A 24,798-nucleotide genomic window follows, 5' to 3' on the forward strand; every position below is an offset into this window, starting at 1 on the left:
CTTCCTTCCTTCCTTCCTTCCTTCCTTCCTTCCTTCCTTCCTTCCTTCCCTCCCTCTCTCCCTTCCTTCCTTCCTTCCAGTTTTATTGAAAATCAGCCAAGAAGTGGGGAAAAAAAGATGTTTGATGATGACATCTCAGACCCTGAGGTCAGATTAGCAACAATCCACTGCTTTTCATGTCAGACTGGTTTGTTACCGTTAACGACAGCTGCTGGAGGTGTGTGTGTGTGTCTCTCTCCACTCGGCGGCCTGATGATTCATCCCAGATCTATTACGTCTAGGAAAACGCTTCCTTTTGTCTCTGAGAGAGAAAAAATAAAATCACGAGGGGGAAGAGAGACGCCGCCTGTCAATAGTGATTAAACATGACAGGATGCAATTTCCAGCCGCACGCCTGAGTGTCCGTGTGCGCCGTTAGTCATCGCCGTGCAGGTGTTCGCCGCCTGCGTTGGACGATGAGCTGAAATCTCTGGGTTTTTGTCCCGAACTGCAATTAACGTGAGCGTCTTGGTGTCTTCTGTTCCAGTTGTGGACAGAAAGGGCGAAAGGACAAAGCGGAGACGCTGCAGACGTGAAGAAAAGAAAGAGAGCAGAAAACGAAGCGGTGGAGAGCGATGAAAGTAACGCCAGGAAGAAGTCGTCGTCCCTGGATCCGTCCTCCAAACTGTCTGCGTTCGCATTCAGCAAAAGCTGAATGTTTTGCTCATGAAAAATGTGGAAAAAGATGTTTTTTTTTTGACGAGTTATATTTCTGTGTTGGATCAAAAGGTCATCATGCTCCGTCAGAGATGATGACAATCTGGTTCCTTTTTATATCCAATTTGTAAAAACCTTTCTGTATTTTAGCAATTTAATAAATATTAAAATTCAGATTTAGCGTGAATTAATGGTATTTTTTTAATGCAAATTAACAGTGCCGTTTGGAAAATACCCAACATTTTAAATTTTGCACATGTTTGTACTTCAATTTTGTGTCTTAACTGCTTCTAAAAACGGCAATAATTTAACTCCCCTCACCCCCCAAAAAGCCAGTTTTTGGTAATAAATTTGTTTTTTGGTGTCTGGAATATGAGTCGTTTCAAAAACATTTGGAATGCAACGTCACAAATCAGCAAGCGCTGCGTCGTTACCTAGCAATCCCTGCCTGTTGCCTAGCAACTGGTCCTGACCTGTTGCCAGGTTCTGAATGTGCATCAGGAGAATTTWTTGGGGGGGGGGGGTTCTAATTTCCTAGAAAATAATTAAGAAAATGTGATATTTTAGAAGTCAAAAAAACTATGGAAAAAAACTCGGAAATGTTGGATTAATCTCCATTTTCTAGAAAAAAAAACAACTTGGAAATTTCCCTTTGAAAAGCCAAAAATTAGCTTGGAAAGATTAATCTCCAAAATTTTCTAGAAAAAAAAACAAAAAATTTTTTAGGTTTCAAGTCATTTAAAAAGTTACAAAAAGCAAAGATTTTTGGATTTCAGACTTTTGGAACTGAAATTATTATTATTTTTTTGTTTTTCTAAGAACCTTAGTGTTGATGGATGCGTTAGCTCCACCCCCTCCTAATCTCCTCAGCCAATAGGATCGCTCCCTGGATTATCCGGCCGTTATAAAGCCGGTGCTGAAGCTGAGCGGTTCACTTTCTCAGCTGAAACGCTCATCTGTTGAAACTCCAGAACTGGTCCGGACCGGTTCGCCAGGTTCTGAACTCGCATCTGGTTAAAAGAAAGAAAAACTGGTTCAACGGGCGGAGTTTAAGGAAGCAGAAAGCGGGATGGAGCACTCTAAAAAGACGAAGTACAGCTCGGGAGACAGGAAGGACTCCTCCGCGGACGGCGGCGCCGTCCTCAACGGACACTTTGACGGGATGGCGAAGCGGCCGGCGGCCGCCTCACCGGCGGCGGAGCCCGGCTCCCACCGGGCGACCAGCTCGGTGATGGAGAGCTGGAAGGAGGAGCGGACCCGGAGCCTGGAGGACAACGAGATGAGCCTCCCGTCGCTGGCCGCTGCCTACACCACCATCCTGCGGGGGCTCGGGGAGGACCCGCAGCGGCAGGGGCTCCTGAAGACTCCCTGGAGGGCCGCCACCGCCATGCAGTTCTTCACCAAGGGATACCAGGAGAAAATTATCGGTGAGTTTGTTTTAAAACCCACAGGGCTACTCGGAGGAGTCCTGCCAGGCAACAGGTGTGAAGCAGCTCTGAAAAACTCTCTTCAACTACATAAATAATCACTAAATTTGAGAAATGCGTCATAATTTGGTAATTTTTGCTTTTCATGATCACTTAAGGATCCATTTAGTGTTTGTGAGCAGAGATGGATGGAAGAGTGTTGAGCCAAAATGTGATCGAGCGCCTCTATGGCATGCCGTTGTAACATAAAATCAACTGCACTTCAGTTCCACTTCAGGTGTTAATTGATTTATGGCTATGGCAGACCGTTTTGACATATAATTTAAGAGAGTTTAAATTATTCTGACTAGGATAAATGACGTCATAATTACCATTGACATCTGTGGATATTTCTATTCAAGATATCTGAAACGTATATTTAAAAAATATACCATTAAATTATGTATAGTCATAAAGTAAATTTAAGATCTGACTTTTTGTCATAATTGTAATTAAATATAGCTTAAATATATTTTCAGACAGGAGATTCAGAGATTAGACAAGAGCAAATTCAATTCTAGTTACCTTAAAAGCAAAAAATACAAATAAAATTAAGATTGCTTTCAGCGTGAATCTGTCAGTAATGTGGGTTTAATTCAGTTAATAAGAATTTAATAAACTATAATGGACGTCCTCTTCCAAAAACGCTTCAGTTGACCTATGAGAGACTTTCCCCTGAATCAATGAAACGGTTGTTTGATTTGGGGGAAAAGCCTCTCAGCCATATAACACTAAGCAAACTGGTCTGCTGAAACCCGTCAGCGCAGCCTTGAGTTTCTGTTGTTCAAGCTCATTTTTATTTAAATGTACCCTCTAAGCATTATGTAATTCTGTTATGTGCTTAGTGCATCACAATAAATTCCTGTCAAGTCTTGTGAAATAACAACTTGAGCAAAAGTCTTGAGTTCTTAATCAGATTAGATGAACTTTCAACCTAAATCCACCCTCTGCTCCATAATGACTTGGTTCTGTTTCTTTTGCGTTTTAATCCTTTCTCAGCTAGATTAAAACCACTGAACTCAAAGGATTAAGAGAAACATCAAATTTTAACCACTTCACTCTAATGTCTCTGACGACTGAGTTACAAATGTTGGCATGAATTCATGCCAACATTATCCAGACTCCTGGGCTGTTTTCACACCTGATAATCTGGTAGATTCTGTTCGATCAGGTAACAAAACTGCAACATTTGTTACATTTTCAGCTGCTGCAGTTCTCAAAACGAACCCAGACTTTTTAACAAACCTGTTCCCCTCCTCGCCTGTGGGGGCGCTGCACCAAGAACCACTGAAGAAGACCTTAAGCGCAACTTCCTTCTTCGCGAAATGTAAACAAAACTGGAGCCGCGTCAGATTTGAGCGGTTGTAGCATTTTTATTTTCTCTTTGGAAAAAGACGTTTCTACGGAAGAGGATTAGGGCCACTGGAAGCATAAAAAATCTGACTTTATCTCAGAATTATGAGAAAAATGTCAGAACTGTTTTTTTGGGGGGGGGGTTTCCAAGTGGCCCTAATCCTCTTCTGTACATTTCTCCCATAGACTAGCGCGTTTGATTGGCTTAATTTACCCAGAATTCCCTGGGCTGCAGTCCGCTTCCTGCTTTTGGAGCGGTCTCCGGTCCGTTTGGCACCAGAGCTCAACCGAACCGAGACAGAGGTTTGTAGACGGACCAGAGTTCAAACCGGACTTTCTAAACAAACTCTGTGAAAGTCTTAACTCTTCCTACGTTTCCCAGAATGCTGTGCGGTTCTGGATCGGAGTTCAGTTAGTAATTTTTGAATATTCTATCAGATCTGATGTATTATCTATTGGTATTGATCACGTGTCCATTGCAGTATATTTTATCATTGGTTTATTGTCCAGCTCTGGCTTAAACACTGCAAACACAAAATATCACCAAGTATTTTCAGTCCAGTTTCTAGTGGAAATACCTGAAATAAGGCAAAACTAACTTACAAGTAACATTTCAGAGGATATAAAAACTTGTTTTTGGATAAATAATTATTTTATGTTGATGGAAAACTTCTAGTTCCACTGGCAAAATAATAAAACATGCTTCCCATATTACAAGAACTTTAATATTAATAAATCCTTGACTAGCCCCTATGTCTTGCTTAAAAGCTACTTAGTTTTGCCGTATTTCAAGTGTACTAATATATTTGCACTAGGAACTGGACCAAAAACGTGGTAATATTTAGTGTTTCTGCAGTGTAACAGCATTGGGCCGGGGTTGTTGGGTCCAACTGGGAGGACTTCTCGGCGCTCTACGGAGTGGCTGGAGTTGGGGATCTGCCCCCTCACAGCCCCATCTGGACGTAGTTTTGCTGCCATGGGTGGGGGTTGTTGTGTGTTTAGCAGCTATAAAGAAAGGAATGCGTTGGCTGGAAATATGCGCCGCAAGAAAAGCAGGTGATTCTTATTTTTCCTGTCTCATGTCACCTGAAAGCATCTCGCCTGAAGCGGCTCTTGGACGGGTCAGAAGGTGATGCAGGTAATGATGGCTGCGTTTGTCCGCTGTCATCAAGATGGAGGCGGCGCGCCTCCTTCCTGCTGATAGGCTGCAGCTGGAGCCTCCCCTCCTCTTGTTGGGAGGTAAAGAACAACTGAAAACACGCAGAGATGTTTCTGAAGATTGTTTTTACGTAAAACGTCACGTTGTGTAGCTGGAGCGTTCAGATGTTTGTTCAAAGGTCAAAGGTTAAATCCTCCTGTTGTCAGCTGCAGGACTTAAAAGAGGAAAATTCAGCTAAAATATAAAAATATATAGAAAAATAAAGAATATTCTAAATGTAAAATATTAATAAATTGCTCTGGATTTTACCAGATTAATGGGGTTTAACACGTTTCCTGACAAAACGTATTATTGGTGAGAAAATTGGAACAAAGTTTCTTTTACTTCAAAATTTACATTTATGATTCTTCACCGCAAAAACATAAAATCTTAAGTATTTTTGTCTAATTTCAGGTGAAAATATTTTTGTTTTGCCTTATTTCAAGCAAACTAACTTACAAGTAACTTTTCATTAAGAAGTCTGAGCTTGTTTAACTCAATAACGCCTTAATATTTATTTTTAAAAGTAATAGTTGGAAAATTATTTCACTTATAAAATTGGGCAAATGTATTATTAGTGAAATAATCTGCCAGTGGAACTAGTTTTTTCAGCAACATTAAGGATTTATTCACTTAAAACAAGCTTTCCTGTCTTTCCTAAAGTTATTTGTAAGTTAAGTTTCACTAAGTTCATTTAAATATTTGCACTGGAAACTTCATCAAAAATATTTGCCAATATTTTTGATTTTTTTTTAGCAGTTTTGTGTTGGTTTATCACATAAAATCCCATTAAAATGCATTTTGTTTGGTTTAATTTTAAAGTCCCAGATGTTTGGTCAATATTGGTCAAAAATAAAAATAATGAAGCAATTATATCTTGTCAATAAATAAAAGGGGTTTCCCTCATTTCCACTAACACACTGAAAAGAATAAACACCTTTAACTCTTATTTATATGATTGTTTTTTATATTTATTTAAAATGAGAGATGAATGAAAAGTAAACATGTTTTTAGATTCTTGTGCACAATAAGAACTTTAACATATTTAAAGCTTTAGTTAATCTGAGTCCTCTCTGTGTAAATATAGAGGAAGTTGGTGAGATTTGATGTTCAAACATCGGCCGTCGTCAGAGCGGATCGTTGACCCGGGACTGAATCTGTGACGCAAGAACCACACAGACTTCTGTTTGGTTCTAACTGCTTGTTTGGACTCGCTGCCCTTCTCTGAAACAAATTTAGACCCAAGCAGACACTTCCCTGATTGGGTTACACCATTGATAAAAATCTGAGTCATAAATGGGAGGAAATAAACCTGACGTGATTCGCTGTTTGAGCGGGAATGAATGGGTAATTGTTCCTGCTCCGTTCAGCTGGTGTTTGTCTGCTTGTGTGCAGAGATGATGGCTGATTGTGAGTAACGCTCCCATTACCCGATAAACACCTTTTCTTTCCGTCACCAACCTGACTGACACCCACTTCAGAGTCATTTATCCAATCATTACTGACCTGATGCCATTTCCCCAGAGGACGCGAATCTGAGTGAGACGCAACTTTCACCAACGAGTTAAAGACAAATAGTTCAGCAGATAATTTATTATCATTTCACATGCAGATACAAGGTCATAACTTGGTGCATATGTGCCCAGAGGCTTGCTTTTGGGGAAAAAACAACTTTATCTACTGAAAAATTCAAGATGGTGGGCATTTTTCAAGATGGCTTCCATGGTTATCATAAAAACATTTTGCACTAAAATTAATTTAAATGTGTTTGGTGTCAAATCATAATCTACATATTTTGATCAACAGAAATCAAATTTTCTTGAGCTTGTGCTTCATTTGTCTGGTGGACATTTTTCAAGATGGCCGCCATGCTTGTAATAGATTATATGTCTGCAGTTGAATAGGCACAGCTAGCCAAAAAGTTAGCTTCACTAACCACTAATTAGCTAAAGAATTATCTTAGCTATGCTAATGCTAAACTCTTAAGCACATGAAAATAAGCAGAAGTTAGCATTGAGCCACTAAACGCATTAAAACAATTAGCAGGAGGCTAACACTAAACCGCTAAGCTGTTTTTTAGTGCTAACCATTAAGGCAGCTGTCCCTCAATCTGTATCGCACATTTTCATTTCCTTCCAGTTGACTGGAGTAAAACTACGAATGGCAAAATCCTCAGTTCCAGTGTTTCCATCTGGTTTTGCTGAAAATTAAAGTTTTATGAATAGGATGATCAAAGTCAAAATGTACATTTGACCCCAAACAGAGATTTAAAATGAAAAGTCAAAAGCAAAGGATGTGGATTAGCAGTTTTTGCTAACAGCTGAGGACATTTGATTGTGAAATATCATCTCTGCTACCCAGATTTTGAGCTGTTAGCATACAGCAAGTCTTCTGTCAGAGGCCTCTTCAGAACTGTTGTAAAACTGACTGCTACTGGAGCTCCCAGTAAATCCTCAAAGGAACAGGATAAAATAAGGTTTAGGAATTAAAATGTATTACTGGGAAATATCCTCAAAATTATAATTAAACAAATATAAACCTGTTTACCTGCTGTACTGTTTAGACTCAGAGAAAAGCGTTGGAAAGTAAAGCAACAAGTCGGTGTCTCCTGTTTGCCTGACTTCACCTTTTCCAGTTCGCTCTGCCTCAAGCAGATATCCAGCCAGGAAATTAAAAAGAGCAGCGGCGGTAGTGAGCTCCGCCTGTGTCGTCATGTACAGATAAAACTGTTTATTGAACAGAAAAAACGCAATAAACCGGCGCCGGGAAGGTGAAAACGGAGCCTTAATTAGACGCCGATGTCTGTCGGAGAGAATAAACGACCTGCTTAAACGTCTTCCTGATGTTTTGCCCCTGTTTGTCCACAGATGTGCTGAACGATGCGATCTTTGACGAAGACCACGACGAGATGGTGATCGTCAAAGACATCGACATGTTCTCCATGTGCGAGCACCACCTGGTGCCCATCTTTGGCCGGGTGAGCGGACAGCTGACACTCCAAACAGAAACATGAGGTCAGAAGAGCCTTTCTCCAGCGGTCATTGGGTCAGAGACGCCGTAGGCTCCTGAGTTCAAAGGGCGATTTATAAAGATAAAGTAACCTGGCAGCCATGTTTCTGATCTGTAGGAGGAAGCTGGAGTACCCAGAGAGAACCCGCTCATGTACAGGGAGGGCGTCAAACTCCATTTAGAAAAACCCTGAGTGGAGATTCAAACCCGTCATCTTTTTGAAAACCAACAGTGCTACAAACCGTCCCATTGAGCCAAAACGCTTCAAAATGGGAAAGGCAAGAACACATGGCATTCACATGAGGCAGGCTGGCTGTTGGTGTTCAGTCAGGAAGTGGACTTTCCTTCATACATTTATTTGAAACCCCAGAACATTTTGGATAAAATCTGCTCTGTCAGATTTAAAGTCGTTTGGTTTGGGTAGGATGGCACAAGCGTGAGCCGCAAGGAATAGTTAAAACATTAAAGGGGAACTAAATTAAAATTCAGATTTGGGTCTAAGCTGTTTCTGAAAAAGGTGCATAAAAAAAAAAACACCCAGTCATTTTCTAACAATCAGTTAATGCTGTTCGATGTCTGGAAAATGTTTTAAAAACCTCCCGATAAGTCACATTCCACAGGGACTGCCGTTGCCTAGCAACCCCAGCAAAACCCAACCCTGTTACCTAGCAACCCAAACTGAGCTCCAGCATGTTTGGTCAGCTGGTTTTACCACTGTATGCGCTGCACAATGGCTGCTGGAAAAGACAAGTGTCTAGTTGATGATTTACTAGAAACCAGTTGATGTGTTCTTGTTGGTTGTGCAGGAGGTTCCACTTCTGCTTTTCAAAGATGTACGTTTGTGTAATTGCTCCTCTGTTTGCAGCCATTTTCTCGTGGGAGTCTAAACGTTGAGTTTGGGGGGCGTGGCCAGAAGCAGCTTATTTGGATTTAAAGTGACAAGACGCCCTAAAACAGCTCATTTTCAAAGGAGCAGAATAAAATCTCATTATATATTAATGATTTTGTGCAAAAATGTAATGAACATGTTCTGCGTAGCCCTTAGACCGATGCTAACCTGGAAGAATAATAGTTCTCCTTTAAAACATGGAGGCCTGAGTGTCACTCTGGCTTCATGAATGGGAGCCGAGTTGGCGAGCTTTGCTTTGAGTGCAGAACAGAAAACCTTTGTCTCACAGAAACATCTGAGCAGAGGCTAATCTTAACCCAACTCTGTGTTTGTCTGGAGGCCGCCGGTCTGAGCAGCACAGAACATGAGAAACAATCAGATTAGCTGAGATCTGTTTATCTTCAGCCTTCACATCATTACCGTCCACTAAACCCTGACGAAGCGCCTCATCCTCCGCTTCTTTCTGCTTTCCATCCCTCCATCTTCACCTGCTGCTCACAACAATGGCCGACTGCAGCTGATCCTTTTCTTTCCACTGCCGTCAGTGGGGCCTGGTGACGGCTGGGAAGCACATAAACACACGTTTGTTCAAGTCTATAAAGCTCCTCGTCCTTCACCCCATCATCATCATCATCACCATCAATCGGCGCCGCCGGGTTTTTTTTTTTTAGCTGTTTGAGGCGTTTTATTGCAGGTTGTCATTGGTTTGCAGTTGGCAAAGACACCTTATTACCTGTTCTGGGAAAACTTTGAGGTAACATTACACAGAATAAGATATAGAATTAGGCACTTATGACAGCTAATTAGGATTAAGATGGAAGAAAAAAAAGTAAATTTCCTCAAAAAAATCTTTGAAATTTTGTAGGAAAAACAAAAAACATTCCTGAGTCTGAAAAGTAGAAAATTTGCTAGAAATTATTTTTTTTTTACACTTTTTTCTGGGAAAAAGTGTAAAATTTTCAAATTATTGTCTAGAAAATTTTAAGAATTTGAAAAGACTCATAAATTTTTACATTTTTCCTAGACCATTTCTAAGATTTATTTTAAAAAAATTCTGACTTTGAAAAGTTGCAAATTTACTAGAAAAAATGCAAAAAATTTATAATTTCTATAAAAAATTATTTTGAAACGCCAAAAAATATTTTTTAGAAAAAAACAAGAAATCTTCTGAGATTCTCAAAATTTCAGTTTTTGTTCAAGCACAATTCCAGAGTTTTTTGGCTGAATTTTCCTTGTTTCTTTGTTTTCTACAAACGGTGGTTGCTGTCGTTTTTGTTTTGCCCTTTGTTTTTTTTTGCTAACTCTGAAAACATTTAGCGCGCTTCGCTTCCGATGAAATTAATTTTTCCAGATAAATTCTGAAGCGTTTGTTTACTCAGCTGTTTTTGTAAATTTTAAGTTGAATAAAGTTCGATATCTGTGCTGAAGTTTTGAAATATCAGCTGATAATTCTTCATAAAGTTAGACTTTTATATTCATGCTTTTATTTTGAAGACTGTCCATTTCCTGTCCTTCAAAGAAACCTTAATGAGAGAGTATAGAAAATGAGATGTACAGAAAAATTGTGTGGTTTTCTGTTGATCCTGTTTATTTCAACCTGATCCGATCTAATCGTGGCTGAAGAAGAGCCTCGTCATCGTGTTTCTAAACGTAAATAAATTGAGTGAAGTAGCATTTTGTTTGATGTTTATATCAGGCCGCTGCAGCTGAGCGAAGGAAGAACAAAGACGTGGAAAAGAGAGATCACTGCACGGCTTTTGCCGCTGCCCTTTCTCCTCTCAGTCAACAAATTGCTTCTGACATTTAAGTGAAGCTCACTTTCCTGTTTGTGTGTCTGAGAGTCGGAGCCTGCGGCCGTTCACAGCGGCTCTCATGCTCCGACTCCGATTCTGCGGACTTTTCCCCCTGATCTGCTCTCATCTGCAGCAATCATCACTAATGACAGCAACATTAACTGTAATTCCTATGAAATAATGACCAAATGGTTTTTATTAGTTTTATACATTTTACTTCTCAGTTCAGACTTGAATACAATCCTGAAGTTAATTTTCATGCTGAGAAATATTAAATCCCTTCTGATGGATTTTAAAATGCTGTGTGGTGAGTTCAGTCTGCCAGTAATTCAACAATACAAATTATAAAACTGAAATCATGGACAAGTTGGAGTAGACATCACTTTTGCTCCAGTTCTGACCAGCATTTTTTAAAATACTTTATATTTGCAACCTCCTCAGTAAAAACAATACTAGTGAATGGCAGCAGCAAAAAGTCTCACTTTTCCACACATTTTCAGTCTCTTTCACTCCTGAATAGTTGAACAAAACTTGTCATTTAAAAATCTAAAATATTGGCAGCAGTTACACTAACCTCTGCTCCAGTTCTGACCTTCGTCTGTTACAAGGAAACTTTATACTTTATCCTCAGTTTAAGCTGTAATTAAGTACAATTATCATCAAGCAACATTTTCAATTCAAAACCCTTTTGGTCATCCGTTGCTGTTGGCTGCAGATGTCACTGGTGCGTCAGATTTACGAGTGTACCAGAAACGAAAATACAAAAGTTCCAGCCTTTATAAAAATGTAATTGCATTAACACTTTTATCATGTTAAAATCTAAATTATTGCAGTAATGCCTCAGCCCTACTTTATATTAACCAGCTGCTAGCGGTGAATGGAAGAAGCTAAAAGTCTCACACGTTTTCATAATCTGTCTAGAAAAGCCTGGTGAGGTGCTGGAAACTGAACCAAAGTTTTCTGAATATGACATTTAAAGTTTATTTCACACCTGGACTTTATTAAACACTGATGATGCAGAACGTTATCTCACGATAAGATCACGGCCTTATCCTGGTGCTCCACCGATGAGGGAGAAACTGGTGTCTAGTGATAATTTACTGTTTCCCGCTGTGCAGGTTCACATCGGTTACCTCCCTAACAAACGGGTTCTGGGTCTGAGCAAGTTGGCCAGGTGAGTAAACCTGACATGATGGAGCGTCGGCCTCAGTGCCTTTAAGCTGATTATTAAAACATCAGATCCCACTGACCCCAATACCTTCAGGCTTATTGTGCTAACACCCCGTACATGCTAACACACACACACACACACACATTTCAGGATTCAACTCATTATTATTTTAGTAATTAACTTTTCTATCAATTATTTTTGATGATTAATCGGTTAAAAATTGGCACCTTTTGAGCCTTTATTCTTTACACAATATTTGAAATACATAAAAAATTTATTTTTTGATTCATAAATGAACAAAAAAAGTTTTAGTGAAGCTAAAAATGGCATATAAGTTCTTTATTCAACAAGTTTTTTCATCTTAAATGCAAAATATATATAGTAGTAGTAGTTTTTGCTTTGACTGTTTGCTTTTTTTAGTCTAAATACTCCAGTTAATGATTAATCAATAATTGAACTAATTGTCAACAAATGTAGTAATTGATTAATCACAATTACTTGATTACAATGTGTGCAGGGCTGACATTATTAGAGATAAATTTATCATGACTAACTTTGTAAATTGTTGATGTTTAAACAAAAATTTAATAGATTTTTTTAGGTCGAATGTGGGATAATATTGTATTTCTTTCCATCCACCTGTTTTTTTTTCTTCTTTATTCCTTCCATTAGTGTTTTGGTTTCATATTTTCACTAAAGTTTTACTCATGACGTAAAAGTGAAGTTTACTACGGTTTAATTTGTTTAAATTTTTAACCAGTTTCAGGACCCGACTAGAGCCCCTCCGTGTAAAATACCTTGACAAATAATGAGATTTTGTTATATAAAACAGGCTTTAATACCGAAAAATGATCAAATGTTACATTGTCGCCTCTTAGCTCATCTTATGGATGCAACCAAGTGAGGCGGACATTGCAGCTCGAGTTTATCTTTTTATTCTTCTCCGCAATCCGTTTCCTCCCTGAAGGGAATCAGTTTGAGTCTGTTTACATATGGCTGTCAGTCACACATAAACATGGTTCTGTTCGGTTCGGTCTTGTGGCATTTGGAGGTCTGTGAGGTCCAGGTTGTCCAAAGTTCGCCCGCTCACGGAGAAGAGCAGCAGGTTGAAAGTGAAGGTCGAGTCGATTTTCCCCGGGATGCCTGGTGGCACCAAAATGGATCCCTGAAGGATCCGACGCTGTAAGACGTGGCAGAAATGGATCTTCACCATGAGGACGGTCACTTCTGGTTCCGCACCGTCCTGCCGGTTATGAGCTTAAAAATATCCGGTTTTATGCACATCTATCGATTAATGATTAACTGAGGGGCATCCATTTTATGAAAATGGCCGACCGTCTCTCCATAAGATAAAGGGCTAAAATGTCCTGACTAAAAAGCATTTATTTTTAACATTAATGGTTCTGAACTTTCTAACTGACGGTCATCTGGGCAGGGTTAGGGTCAGTTTCATTTCTTGTGGTTCAAAAGCGGTTTTTAACAAAGAACTGCGTAATTCTAAGATGAATATCAGTGATTTTTAATGTACTACTTACTGTGAAACTAGCTAAATTAGCTTAACTGGTAGCTATGGTAACTGGTAGCTTTAAAATGTGGTTTACTCACATTAAACATGTTTGTATTTATAAAATATAATAAAGCAGGAACCTCTCAAGTTGCTGAAAATGTAACTAGCTTGTCGAGTGTTTATATTTCAGAACAGAACCGCGTAAAGTGCTATTTGAATCCCACACCAGGTTTGGACCGTTTCTCTCTCCCGTTGGCATGGCCGCCATCTTTCCTGTCCCAGCATCCAGCGGCGCCCTCTGCTGGGTGGCGGCTAAACTGCAACACTAAACGAAGATCTAATAAGATCCCATTAGTTAATCGATTGGAATTACTTTTAATCTAATAAACCATTTATCAACAACTGATTGTAATTCAATTAATTGTTTACATCGCTACATGAAATTGAATTTTGCGATAAAAAAAAAAAAAATTTTGTCCAGGATTTGAACTTTTCTGACCTGGACAAATAATAAAACATGTTATGCAGATTTTCAGAGACGATTAAACATTCAAACAAAATATTAAGTCTATTAATCCTGAGACAAACTCCTCTCCTAAAATATAAACGAAATATTTTTTTAAACTTTAAAATATTCTTTGACATTTTTGTGGCTGTATTAAATATTATATTTAGTTGTATAAATATGATGAAAATAAAAATAAACCTTTTCATCATCACCTATTTCTCAGCTATAATTAAATAAGCAAATGATTCATTGACCTTTCTTCTTTCCTCTTAGGATTGTTGAAATCTACAGCCGTCGACTACAAGGTGCTTTTATTTAAACGTTTCTCTGTTATTTTGACTTTTAAACTAATAAAATGAGTATTATTAATTACTTACAAGCATTATGTATAAAAATACAGTTCTATTGTGTTGTGGTCTGTGATAATCACATTTGTAGATCCTGTTGTCCTTCATCGTCTGTCTCTTGCTCCCCCAGTCCAGGAGAGGTTGACCAAACAGATTGCCGTTGCCATCACCGAGGCCCTGCAGCCCACCGGGGTCGGGGTCGTTGTCGAGGCAACGTACGTATCTCTCTACAGCCGCAGAAACTTTATTAATTTAGTCACGTTTAAACCATAATCTTCAACTTTTATATGATGGATCAAACGCGCTTTCTGACTGCAGCCTGCAGTTTGCACTTACAAACACCAGAGGGCGCTCCTCTCCCTGCTCATGTTGAAATCTGAGGGTTTTTACGGTCTGACGTCAGATAATTACTACAACAAATTATTTATAAACTTATCTGCAGGCTGCATTAGTTTTTATTTCTATTTGCTCAGTTATCTCTGATCTTGCTTTACGGAAAAACATCCGTCTCTTTCCAGCTGAATAGTTGTAAAAACACAAAATCTTACTGAATTTTTGGTCTAGTTTGTTGTGAAAATATCTTATTTTAAATATACTAACTTACAAGTAGCTTTTCAGCAAGATATAGCTTATTGTTTTAAGTCAATAATTCCTAAATATTGATTAAAAAAAAGTTGGCTCCACTGGCAAATTATTTAATTTATAATATTATTTTCCTCATGTTGTTATAATGTATTATATTTGGTCGCTTCTGATTTTAGTTGTTTAAAATGTGAATATTCTGACTCAAGTAGGTAATTATTTTAGTAATCGATTATTCTATCAATTATATTGATTTAACCATTAACTGATTACTAAATTAGTTGACGTTATTTCAATAATGTTATGATTAAAAACCTATTGATCATGATTAACCCTCGACGTAAGCAATAAGTCTGTTAGCCATTAAATTAGTTGCCAATTATTTCAGTAATTGATTAATCATTTCAGCCCTGGACTCAAATAATAAGTCTGTTTACTCCAGTTAGTGATTAATTGATGACTAAATGAGTTGACGTTTATCTCCGTAATGATTATTAATCGTTTCCAGAGTCTCCGGCTGCGGCGGCCATCTTGGCCTGCGTTCTCCGGGTTTAAATGTTGTTGTGTGTGTTTCCGTTCCGCTCGTCCCCTCAGCCACATGTGCATGGTGATGCGAGGCGTCCAGAAGATGAACAGTAAAACCGTCACCAGCACCATGCTGGGCGTCTTCAGGGAAGACCCGAAAACCCGCGACGAGTTCCTGACCCTCATCCGAAGCTGAAGACGAAGAAGCTCCTCTTCCTCCTGTTGCCTGGGGTTACCTCCACCTGCTCGGCCCACCTGCCGTGCCGCTGTGTGTGTGTGTGTGTGTGTGTGTGTTTCCGTCTCACTGAAGGCAGTGAAAGGTGTTTACTCCGTGTTGTTGTTCACTCTGACGACCCGATGAGCCGGAGCGTCGCCTCCAGCCGCTGACTGACCCGATTATCCTCACATTTTACCCTGCAGGTCTTTTTGTTCGCCAGACACCTGAGCTTTTCCTGGAAACTGGTCCTGAGAACAATTTTCTTTTAGCATACATTAATTGTTTTTGCATAATTTCGACGTAATCTATTCATATTTGTCCGTTGTTACATTTTTATTTTGTTTTGTAAACATCAAAATTGCAGTTTTAAGTCCTGAATGTAAATTCAGGAATCGTCACTGAGGGCATTTCATAAAGTTCTAAAGAAATCATTTGAGAATACATTCAAGTTTTTGAATAATCGACATAAAAAGTCACATATAAAAATATTTCAATAAACCAATAAATAAGCAGATTAACAATAACTTTCAAAGTAGAAAAAACACCTCTAATCTGAACATTTCAAGATGCACCAGCAGTGCTTGATCATCTACACTGGTGGAAGCAAAAAGACAAAAAAATGGATTTTAAATTCAAATATATTAATATTTGAATTTAAAATCCATTTTAAATTCTTAATCCATTTTAAAATCTTAGAGTATTTTACTGACGACATAAAATAACTAGATCTAACACTTTAATCACATCTAAAACTGCTGTTGTAGCTTTAAGACCCAGGCACAGTGTGTAGCATGCTACACGCTAGTTTTATGCTAACTAACTAACTACACTACATGCTAATTTAGTTCACTATTGACTGTTCTGCTTGCTAATTATGTTAATTTAATTTAGCTTAATGCTGCTTATAGCTAAAAAAAACCTTTTAACATGAACATTTCTAAATAAAGTGCCGACAGACCTTAAAACATTCACATCAGTACAAACCTGCCGGCAGAGAACAATTAAAACAAAACTATTGATTTTAAATTAAACTTATCTATTAAAATATAAATCTATGAACTTCTACTGAAGAGTATTGCTATGTTTATATGTAGCATGCTAAATGCTAATCATGCTAGCTGCTAACTACATTAAAATGTCGACTGTGCTGCTTGTTAATTATGCTAATTTTAATTAGCTTAATTCTATCCTACATGACAATTAATGTACATGCCAGCTATGCTAATGTGAGAAATGCTGCAAGAAAAGTATGCTAAAGTTTTTACCCTGGGCCAATTTTTTTTTATTATTTCCATCCATCCATTTTCTATACATTATATTTGAAAATGATAAAAGTTTTTGTGTCCTTGGACTAGACCCTTATCCCTGGTGGTCAGAGGGCCACTTCTGTCAAAGCTCCCTCTCCCAGGGCTACAATGTAGCTTACCACCATCAGTGTATGAATGTGTGTGTGTGAATGACTGAAAGTAATGTTGAGCACTTTCTAGTCCTCTGGACTAGATAAAAGTTGAACAAGTACAGGCCACTTACCATTTGTCTGGAATTTTGCACATGTATTTTCATCAACAAGAGCAGGATATGAGTCACATTTGGTTTTCTTTTTGGCCAAATTTAATAAATGGCTACACCCAATCTGGTTTTCAATTAACATAATATGATGTCATGGTCATATTTACTTTCAAATTAAATGGAAAAAAAAATAACAAAAGATAAATACTTTGTGTTGAACCTTACATTCTCCATTTTGCAATTTTAATTTGTATTTTTTTTAAATGCCTCCATCATTAAAATTTCAACCCCACTCCAAACATTTTCTTTTACATGTTTATCTGCATCGACTGCCTAAGTTAGCAAACCAAATTTAAACCATCCTTGAATTGTGGTGAGGGCCACACAAAATCATCACAAGGGCAGAAAATGGCCCGCGAGCCACATATTGGACATCCCTGAATTAAGTAGATAAAAAAAAAAAAAAAATTGTCTTCTATAACAGCTTCCACGATTACTTTCTAAAAGTGATCAGTGCAAATAATTCAGTTAAAATCTATTTTGCACTGTAATTTGCAATGTACCTTTGAAACGGTTCAACTTCAGCTGGTTACCTGCTAACTGTGCTACAAGCTAATTTCTATATCAGCGTCAGAGCGTCGTCTCGGTGATCTTTAAAACCCCATAGATGATGTTGAGAAGACGAGCCGCCTAACTTCCGAAATGTCTGATGCTTTAAATTCCCCGAGGATTTTTATTAAGGTTGAAAATCGCAGCAATTATCTCCGGGTGTTAGCATTAGCACGTTCAGGTAGCTCCCATTGTTTTATGGTCTACTTGTAAGCTAACTGTGCTACATGCTAATTTCTAAATTTAGCCTCAGAACGCACTTTGGTCACAGTGATGTCTAAATAAATATAGAAAGCTATCCATTTTTTTTTAATTAAAAAGTTATTCTGAGAAAAGCATTGTAATTTTCTATTTATACATTTTATTTTTACGCATTTAATAGGCTACCATGGCTTACCAATACTCTGTCGATCCCCTTTTGTTTCTTTACACTTTATAAACCTCATATCTTAAAAAAAAAAAGCTGAATTGTTAGAACAAAAGCAATTTTTAAAGTCAAGCTTGTAAAAGAAAAATATCTGAATTCTTGTTGGAACCAACATTTTCCCTTGAAACATATATTTTTATTCCTTTGTGAGAAACTGCCTTTATCTGCCAACCAGCCTCTGGATTTAAACCAAAACAGATATTTTACGTCCATGAAAGGTTTATTAAATGTATTTCTATGTATGTGTGTGTTTTCTTCTCAGTTTCCATCCTGGTAGATGGACACTGTGAAGACAAGTTTGTTGTTTTGTGTCTTTGCACACCAGTGCATCATGATGTCCGCCGTCTGGTTTTAATGGTGTAACTGGAAGATGAATGTTAAAAAACGCTTTAACTGTTTCTGTGGCCTTGTTTATTTGTTGTGCTCATTTTAAAGACTTTTTAATCAAAGATAATAAAAGTATGTGACAGCAGAGAGTGTTTTATTTTGACTCTTTATTCCTGATTGACATGTTAAGTTTGTGAAATAAATTAGTTTGAATTTGATGTAAATGTAAGATGTTTGCTTAGAGCCACCCACAGGTGTTGTAAACTCACTGCTGCCCTCTTGTGGTCAAAAACAAAACCACAGCTGAGATGTTTTCTCAGGTTTCAACGCTTGAATGAAGAGATAATTTCCAAAGGATTTCATGAGCAAATGCGTCGAGATGTTTTGAATATTTTGTTGCAGAATCAGACAAACCACAAGCAGAGGCGTTTTGTTCGTTTGTTTTTATATAAATTGGGGGGCATGCCAAATCACAGCATTCTGGTACATCGCAGCAAAAGTACAAAACACATCAAAATAATTCTCATTTCATCGTTTTCACACCAAAACGTGTGTGAAGACGACAAGGATTCAACAGGTACCAACCAGTTTAAGCAGCCGGGCTCACGTTCAGGCTCATTTACTCAAACTTCTGTACGCATCTGGATTATTTTATTACAAAAATAATCCAGGAAATCTAAACCTGGAGGTTCAGTTTATTAAATTTAACCAGTTCTGTGAATATCCAGGTGCTAAAACTGCTGAAAGTAAGATTTATTATTGATGCAAGCAGTTTGCAGATTGACTTAAAAATGATAAGCTACATCAATTATGAATGAATTAATGTATTTTCAGTTGAATCATATCAAGTTAAAACATTTAGCAGATGCTAAAACACTGCAAAGTGAAGAATGAAAACCGTTTGGACTGAATCAATAAAACCAAACTGGATGTTTTTAAATAAATCGGTCGTTTCTGAACGTGAGCTCCACTCAGCTGTCGATACAAAACCATTTATTTCGTTTTGCTTTTTCATGATGTGTCAAGTATAGAAAAGAGGCACTGCCATTTGTTATTCTAAATACGACTTCCCCAGTCTTGTGCATGCAGTTTAAAATATAAATACATTTTTTTTAATTGTCTTTTTCGTTTTCTAGATTTTTTTTTTTTTTTGCAACTTTTTATTATTAAACATACATTTAAATTTTTTTTTTTCAAATATAGAAGTAAGCCTGCAGTCAATACAGGACATCGGCTCTTTGATAAAATAAATCTAAATGAAATAAAGGGAGAACAGTCAAGCGCTTTGTTACATATTTCCAAAAAAACATAAAAGTCCTGGCATCCAAAAACAAATACAAACTGATTTGCAGACTCTATGAAAAAATAAAAAAAGCATACATAAAATACGATAAATGCTTTTGGAATAACAAAGCGTTAAATGTTAATACTGCAAAGAGCTGATTTGGTTTAACACAAATTACATCACTTTGTTCACACATCAAGTCTCTTTTAAAGGAGGATTTATGTTTTTCTCAAACATAAAAACCATCAGAAATATCTTTATTTCAGATTCCCAACTGAATGAAACACACTGCCACCAGGCAAAACGTGTTAATCCGCCGCTAAAAGTAGTCCTCCCAAAACACCACGGGCCAGATTTCAGCTCGTTTTAAACGTCTTCCTTCTACAAACACATTTCTGACTCCAGAACCAAACGAAGAGTTTGGATCTGGATAAAATTAAACAGAAATACAGCAAAAGCAAACGAGGACAAAAGAAGACGATATATCTGAGATGTATGCATGGTGACCAGCCATAACACGTCAACACAAGACGGTACTTAAATAATAAAACAAGTTTTACCTCTGCAGGAAACACGGAGAACAAAAGGAAATAAATTATTATTTTCTACTTAAGAGCGACGCATGGCAGCGGAGAGAAACAAAACCAGCGTTTAATCTGCTTCCTCTGGATCTGAAGGGAGTTTCAGATTTTCAGTCATCCAGGATTTAATCTGGAGAGTTTTAAACGAAAACTTTCACGTAAAACCAGCATTGAAGGGATTTCATCTTCACACTGCAGCCTGGACTCAGGCCGTTTCACAGAAACCCGCACTTTGGGACTACAGCTGAAACGATTAACCCGATTAATCGTGATTAATCATGATTTTGTGATTAATCATGATTTAGTGATTAATCAATCGTTGATTGGAGCACAGAGACTCAAAAAATGCAGTTTGACACAACAACAACAACATGCTAAGAGCATTAATTAAGCCAAAATTGTACAAAAATTATACGCATTTTGCATTAAATGATGGTATTGCATATTGCAAACAAACAAAAATAATCAACAGGGCAGCCCTTCACTGTATTGATCTGATTAATCGTCAGAACTGAAGAAACGGTTTGGATGAAAGTCGAAACGTCTAAGAAAAGTTCAGCTGTTTTCATTTAAAACTCTCAGGAGTTTCTGCACATTTTCAGCCTCTTAAAACAAATTAAATGCTAAATAAAAGCAAAACCGTTCAGATAATGCAGAACAATTAAAATACGTAAAAATGTTTTTATCTTTCGAGCATCTCTGTGAAGTCAAAAAAACTTTCTAATTATTTTGAGGTCTGAGTTTGGATTAATGTTTGTTAGCATGTAGCTTTCATTAACGCAACGTTTCCACGTCACGGCTTCGTTCAGAACAGGAACATCCGAAATTCAGGTTTCACTGACAAATTCAGATAAATTATAAAGTATAAAATTTAGTAGAAAAAACAACAAAAAAAATCAAGAAACTTTCTGGGTTTCAAAAGTTGAAAATTTTCTAGAAAAAAAAAACAACTCAGTTTTTAGATTCAATTTACTAGTAAAATTTTTTTGTAAAGTCGAAAATTTTCTAGAAATTTTGAGATTAATCTCAGAAATATTCTAAAAAAAAAATCAAGAAATATTCTGAGAATAATTTCCGAAATTCTGGAAAATCTCAGAAGTTATGAGATAAAATTTTCTAGAAATAAAAAAAAGACATTTTGAGATCATAGATGAAAATGTTCTGAGTTTGAAAGTTAAAAATATTCGACTCTTGAAACTCAACAAAATTTCCAAAAAGTAAAAAATATTCTACTTTTTCCAAATTTCAATGTGTGGTGCATCTGATGATGTCATTTCTAAATATTAAATGAAGAATATTTTACCAATTACTAGTACTTGATTAAACTTTGTAGCATTTTTTCACTCTTAATTGAGTAATTTCTTGGACGGCTACTTTTTACCGGAGTAAAAATGTCGCTGATTTCTCCCTCTGGCTGCTCGGCCTCCTCTGGTGAAACCTGCTTCTCCACTGCATGTCAGGCCTGCAGGTTCTTCAGCTGAAGCTAAAATAGTCCAGACGAGCCGCCCTGCATTCTTTCACACCTGAATTTAGCGCCGCGCTGTGCAATCGGATCGGCGGGCCGAACGCTGGCCACGTCTGAACGAAGCCGTTTCATCCAAGCAGCAGGAGACTTTGTTAAAGCAAAGCAGAGACAAAATGGCCGCTGTGGCATAAAAGAAAACATTTTTAACGCCAGTCTCTGAGTTTAGATGAAGAGAAAACAATAAGAGCTCAGATGGTTCGACTCAGAACGTCTGAACTTTAGTGAGTCACATTATCAAGTGCAGGATGCAAAGAAAATACTATGAAATTACAACAATAAACCCTAAACTGCAAAAACACAAAACATCACCAAGCATTCAGAGGCCAGTTTCTAGTGAAAACACCTCAGTTTTCTTAAATTAGACTAAATTTACAGAAACTTTTCAGCAGGAAATAGGCACTTTTTAAGTAAATAATCCATAATATTGTTAGTTGTAAGTGAAATAATCTGACAGAGGAGAAATAAATTATTCTAGAAATAAATTACAACAGTGAGAGGCTACAACTGATGCTAATAGCAAAACTAGCATAGCTTTACCTGTAGTTATAACTACCAGCTATAATTTTACCATTTGAGCTAAAACTAGATATAATTTATAATTAGAAAAATGTTTTTATAACTAAAATGAATTATCTACCCAAAGCTGCTGTTCCTTGGTGAACAGTTCAGTTAGTTTTTCTCTTATGATATCTGCACTAGAAAACAGACTCAAAATACTTGGTAACATTTAGTTTTTGCAGTGTAATTATTAAAGAAACTGGTCTGGATTCACCAGGTTATTTGCTCTTTTCCTTAGTGGAAGTTTATTCCAGATGGAAGCAAATAGGGATAAATATTAAGACGACGCAAAATAAAAATAATAATACAGACAATATATTCTATGACTTCCTTTGCTGATGAAGCAAAGACACGCAGATGCAGTGACTGCGTCTGGCCAGCAGGTGGAGGTAAAGCACTAATCAGACAATCTCTGGGAGAACTACCCTTCATGGATTGACCAGTTTGTTTTTCACTTTTCCAACGAATACATTTTAGCGACATGCGGCTTCACGAGATCGCCCGACATCCCAACACGCTCCGATCGTCTCCCGTTCACGAGATTTCCTGCGTTTTCCTGCAAACATTCAGATTTAGACAAACTGATCCACTTCCTGCTGCCCTCGCTCACATGACTTCATCCTCCTCCTCCTCCTCCTTCAGAGGTCCGGCCTCTTCAAACATCCGCTTCCCCCTCTTCAGCATCACTTCAGCTTCATTCCTTCCTCTACTACATGCGTGTGTCAAACTCAAGGCGCATGGGCCAAATCCGGCACGCTGTAGCTATTTATTTGGCCCTCTAGACGAGAAGTCTGCAGCTTTTACAACCAAAAGAAAAATTATGGAAATTCTTGAGCTCTAAAAATCGACAATTTGCAAGAAAAAAACTCAGAAATGCTGAGATTAATTTCACATATTTTCTAGAAAAAACGTGGGAAATTTTCTGAGCTTAAGAGCTAAAAATGTAAAAAAATATTCGTGAAAATATGGAGATTTTTGACAGAAATTTACTCTTTTTTTATTCTATCTACATTATCGTTAATAAGCTGCTGTAAAAACCTGCATCTGTTGTTATAGCTAATCTTAAATCTAATTATTTTTAGTCATATTAGGAGCTGCAGGTTGCAGACTCTAGAGGGCCACATAAATAAACTTTAACTGCGTGTTTAAATATAATTTTATCAGCCTAATTAAATTAGTTTGCATAGAGCCGAATTCCATCACTGTTAAAAGATATTAAACATTATTTAATTTTATGCAGTAGAAATCGAATGGGGCTGCAAACTTTTAACAATTCATCAAAAAATCGTACAGTATTTTCCAGTCCAGTTTGTAGAGCAAATACTGCAGAGGAAACTAACAAATGTAGCAAAACATGGAGTTTTTTTTAAGTAAATGAATAAAAAGTATTGATGAAAAAGTTCCAGTCGGATTATAACAAAACTTTTCTCCCATGTTAGAAGTGAAAATCTGCCAGTGGAACTTTTTCATCAATATTTTGGATTAATTGACTTAAAACTAAATGTTGCCAACATGTTTCTGTAAGTTCTTCTCATTTCATGCTTATAGATATTTGCAGTAGAAACTGGACAGTAATACTTGGTAATGTTTTGTGTTTTTGCAGTGTAGGTAGTTTTATTAATAAATTTGTGAGTTTGACGCCGCTGCTCTTCAACATCCTCCGTCTTCCTCTGCTGCACTTCCTCCCGTCGTTCTCTCCGATAAAACCTCGCAGCCGGCCGTCGCTCGATAAAGGAGACGTTTGCTGTAAACTGGTTCGATGGCCGCCTGCGGGACGTAAAGCTTCGCGCGCTTCCTGAAAACGAGCGCGCCGTCCGACAGCAGCATCGTCGTGTAAACAATACGGACGCAGAAACAAGATGTCGGCTGAAAACTCGCAGAGTCGCGGCGCCAACGTCTACGAAGCGCCGGACGTTCGATCGGTCTGAGAATCCCGACCCGAACGCGGCGGCTCCGCTCGTCTCGTCTGAGGTAACATTACTGGCGCGGAAGACGCCATGTTTCATCTGGTCGGCCCGATCCACAGGCCGGTGTTGCCCTTCCGCTCGCCTCCACTGGGGGGCGCCAGTCAGGCGCCGTCCATCGCTGGCTTTGATGCTTTTCCTTCTCGGGACGGAGGAGAAAGTCTGTTTCTGTCCGACCCGATGGATGATGGGCTGCGTTGGCTGTTTGCCGACCAACCTGCGAGTGTCTGAGGTCCGATCCGGTCCGGCCCGGTCCGGCGGTGGAGCGCTGCGGGGAGGGGGGCGGGAGGACCGGCGACCTCCGGCTGGCTTTGAGGAGAACCTGCGGCGCCCCGATGACCTCATATCGTCGATGTGCGATCTGCACCATCTAACCGGGAGAGAAGTTCGGGATTTAACGTCTTAATCGTCACTAAAAAACATTTACGTTATTCTGTGTGAGCTGTGTTAAATACTGACTGAATAAACAGAAAATTCTGGTTTTATCAAGTTAATAAACTTAGATATGTTTATAAAATAACACAACAGAAACTTATGATGGAGTATCAGGACGATAATAACCAAATATTAAGAGAGTAAAGCTGAAATATTAGAATAAAACTGTAATATTAGAATAAAACTAATATTAAAATAAAGCTGTAACATTAGAATAAATCTGTAACATTAGAATAAAGATGTAATATTATAATAAATGTTGTAATATTATAATAAATGTTGTAATATTAGAATAAAGATGTAATATTAGAATAAAG

At 37.9% G+C, this 24,798-nt stretch overlaps 3 protein-coding genes across 5 annotated transcripts in view; 2 read left to right on the plus strand and 1 right to left on the minus strand.

Annotated features, from left to right (window-relative positions):
- wdhd1 (WD repeat and HMG-box DNA binding protein 1) overlaps positions 1–883 on the plus strand; it is a 21,405-nt gene extending 20,522 nt beyond the window's left edge. For all 3 annotated transcript variants that reach the window (XM_008406001.1, XM_008406002.2, XM_008406003.2), the window contains one exon: positions 527–883. In XM_008406001.1, the coding sequence (XP_008404223.1) occupies positions 527–694 (168 nt within the window). In that variant the 3' untranslated portion in view covers positions 695–883. The remainder of the gene's footprint in view (positions 1–526) is intronic.
- A 743-nt stretch (positions 884–1,626) lies between these two features.
- On the plus strand, positions 1,627–18,280 carry gch1 (GTP cyclohydrolase 1). The gene is made up of 6 exons (XM_008406000.2): positions 1,627–2,123; positions 7,581–7,690; positions 11,523–11,578; positions 13,864–13,895; positions 14,068–14,152; positions 15,114–18,280. Exons 1-6 carry the CDS (start codon positions 1,766–1,768, stop codon positions 15,238–15,240), a joined length of 768 nt encoding a protein of 255 aa, XP_008404222.1. The 5' UTR covers positions 1,627–1,765; the 3' UTR covers positions 15,241–18,280.
- A 5,384-nt stretch (positions 18,281–23,664) lies between these two features.
- Positions 23,665–24,798, minus strand: part of samd4a (sterile alpha motif domain containing 4A) — a 54,981-nt gene continuing 53,847 nt past the window's right edge. The window contains exon 13 of the mRNA XM_008405999.2: positions 23,665–24,416. Within this exon, the coding sequence (XP_008404221.1) occupies positions 24,388–24,416 (29 nt within the window). The 3' untranslated portion in view covers positions 23,665–24,387. The remainder of the gene's footprint in view (positions 24,417–24,798) is intronic.

The sequence above is a fragment of the Poecilia reticulata genome, linkage group LG3 (assembly GCF_000633615.1).
Source record: "Poecilia reticulata strain Guanapo linkage group LG3, Guppy_female_1.0+MT, whole genome shotgun sequence".
Taxonomy (NCBI): Eukaryota; Metazoa; Chordata; class Actinopteri; order Cyprinodontiformes; family Poeciliidae; genus Poecilia; species Poecilia reticulata.

What these genes read in the sequence shown, in the direction of transcription:
- gch1 (XM_008406000.2), top strand. Translation starts at nt 1,766, where the DNA reads ATGGAGCACTCTAAAAAGACGAAGTACAGCTCGGGAGACAGGAAGGAC. An exon ending in CTACAGCCGTCGACTACAAG is followed by an intron (nt 13,896 to 14,067) that starts GTGCTTTTATTT and finishes TTGCTCCCCCAG; the next exon opens with TCCAGGAGAGGTTGACCAAA. An exon ending in GGGGTCGTTGTCGAGGCAAC is followed by an intron (nt 14,153 to 15,113) that starts GTACGTATCTCT and finishes TCGTCCCCTCAG; the next exon opens with CCACATGTGCATGGTGATGC.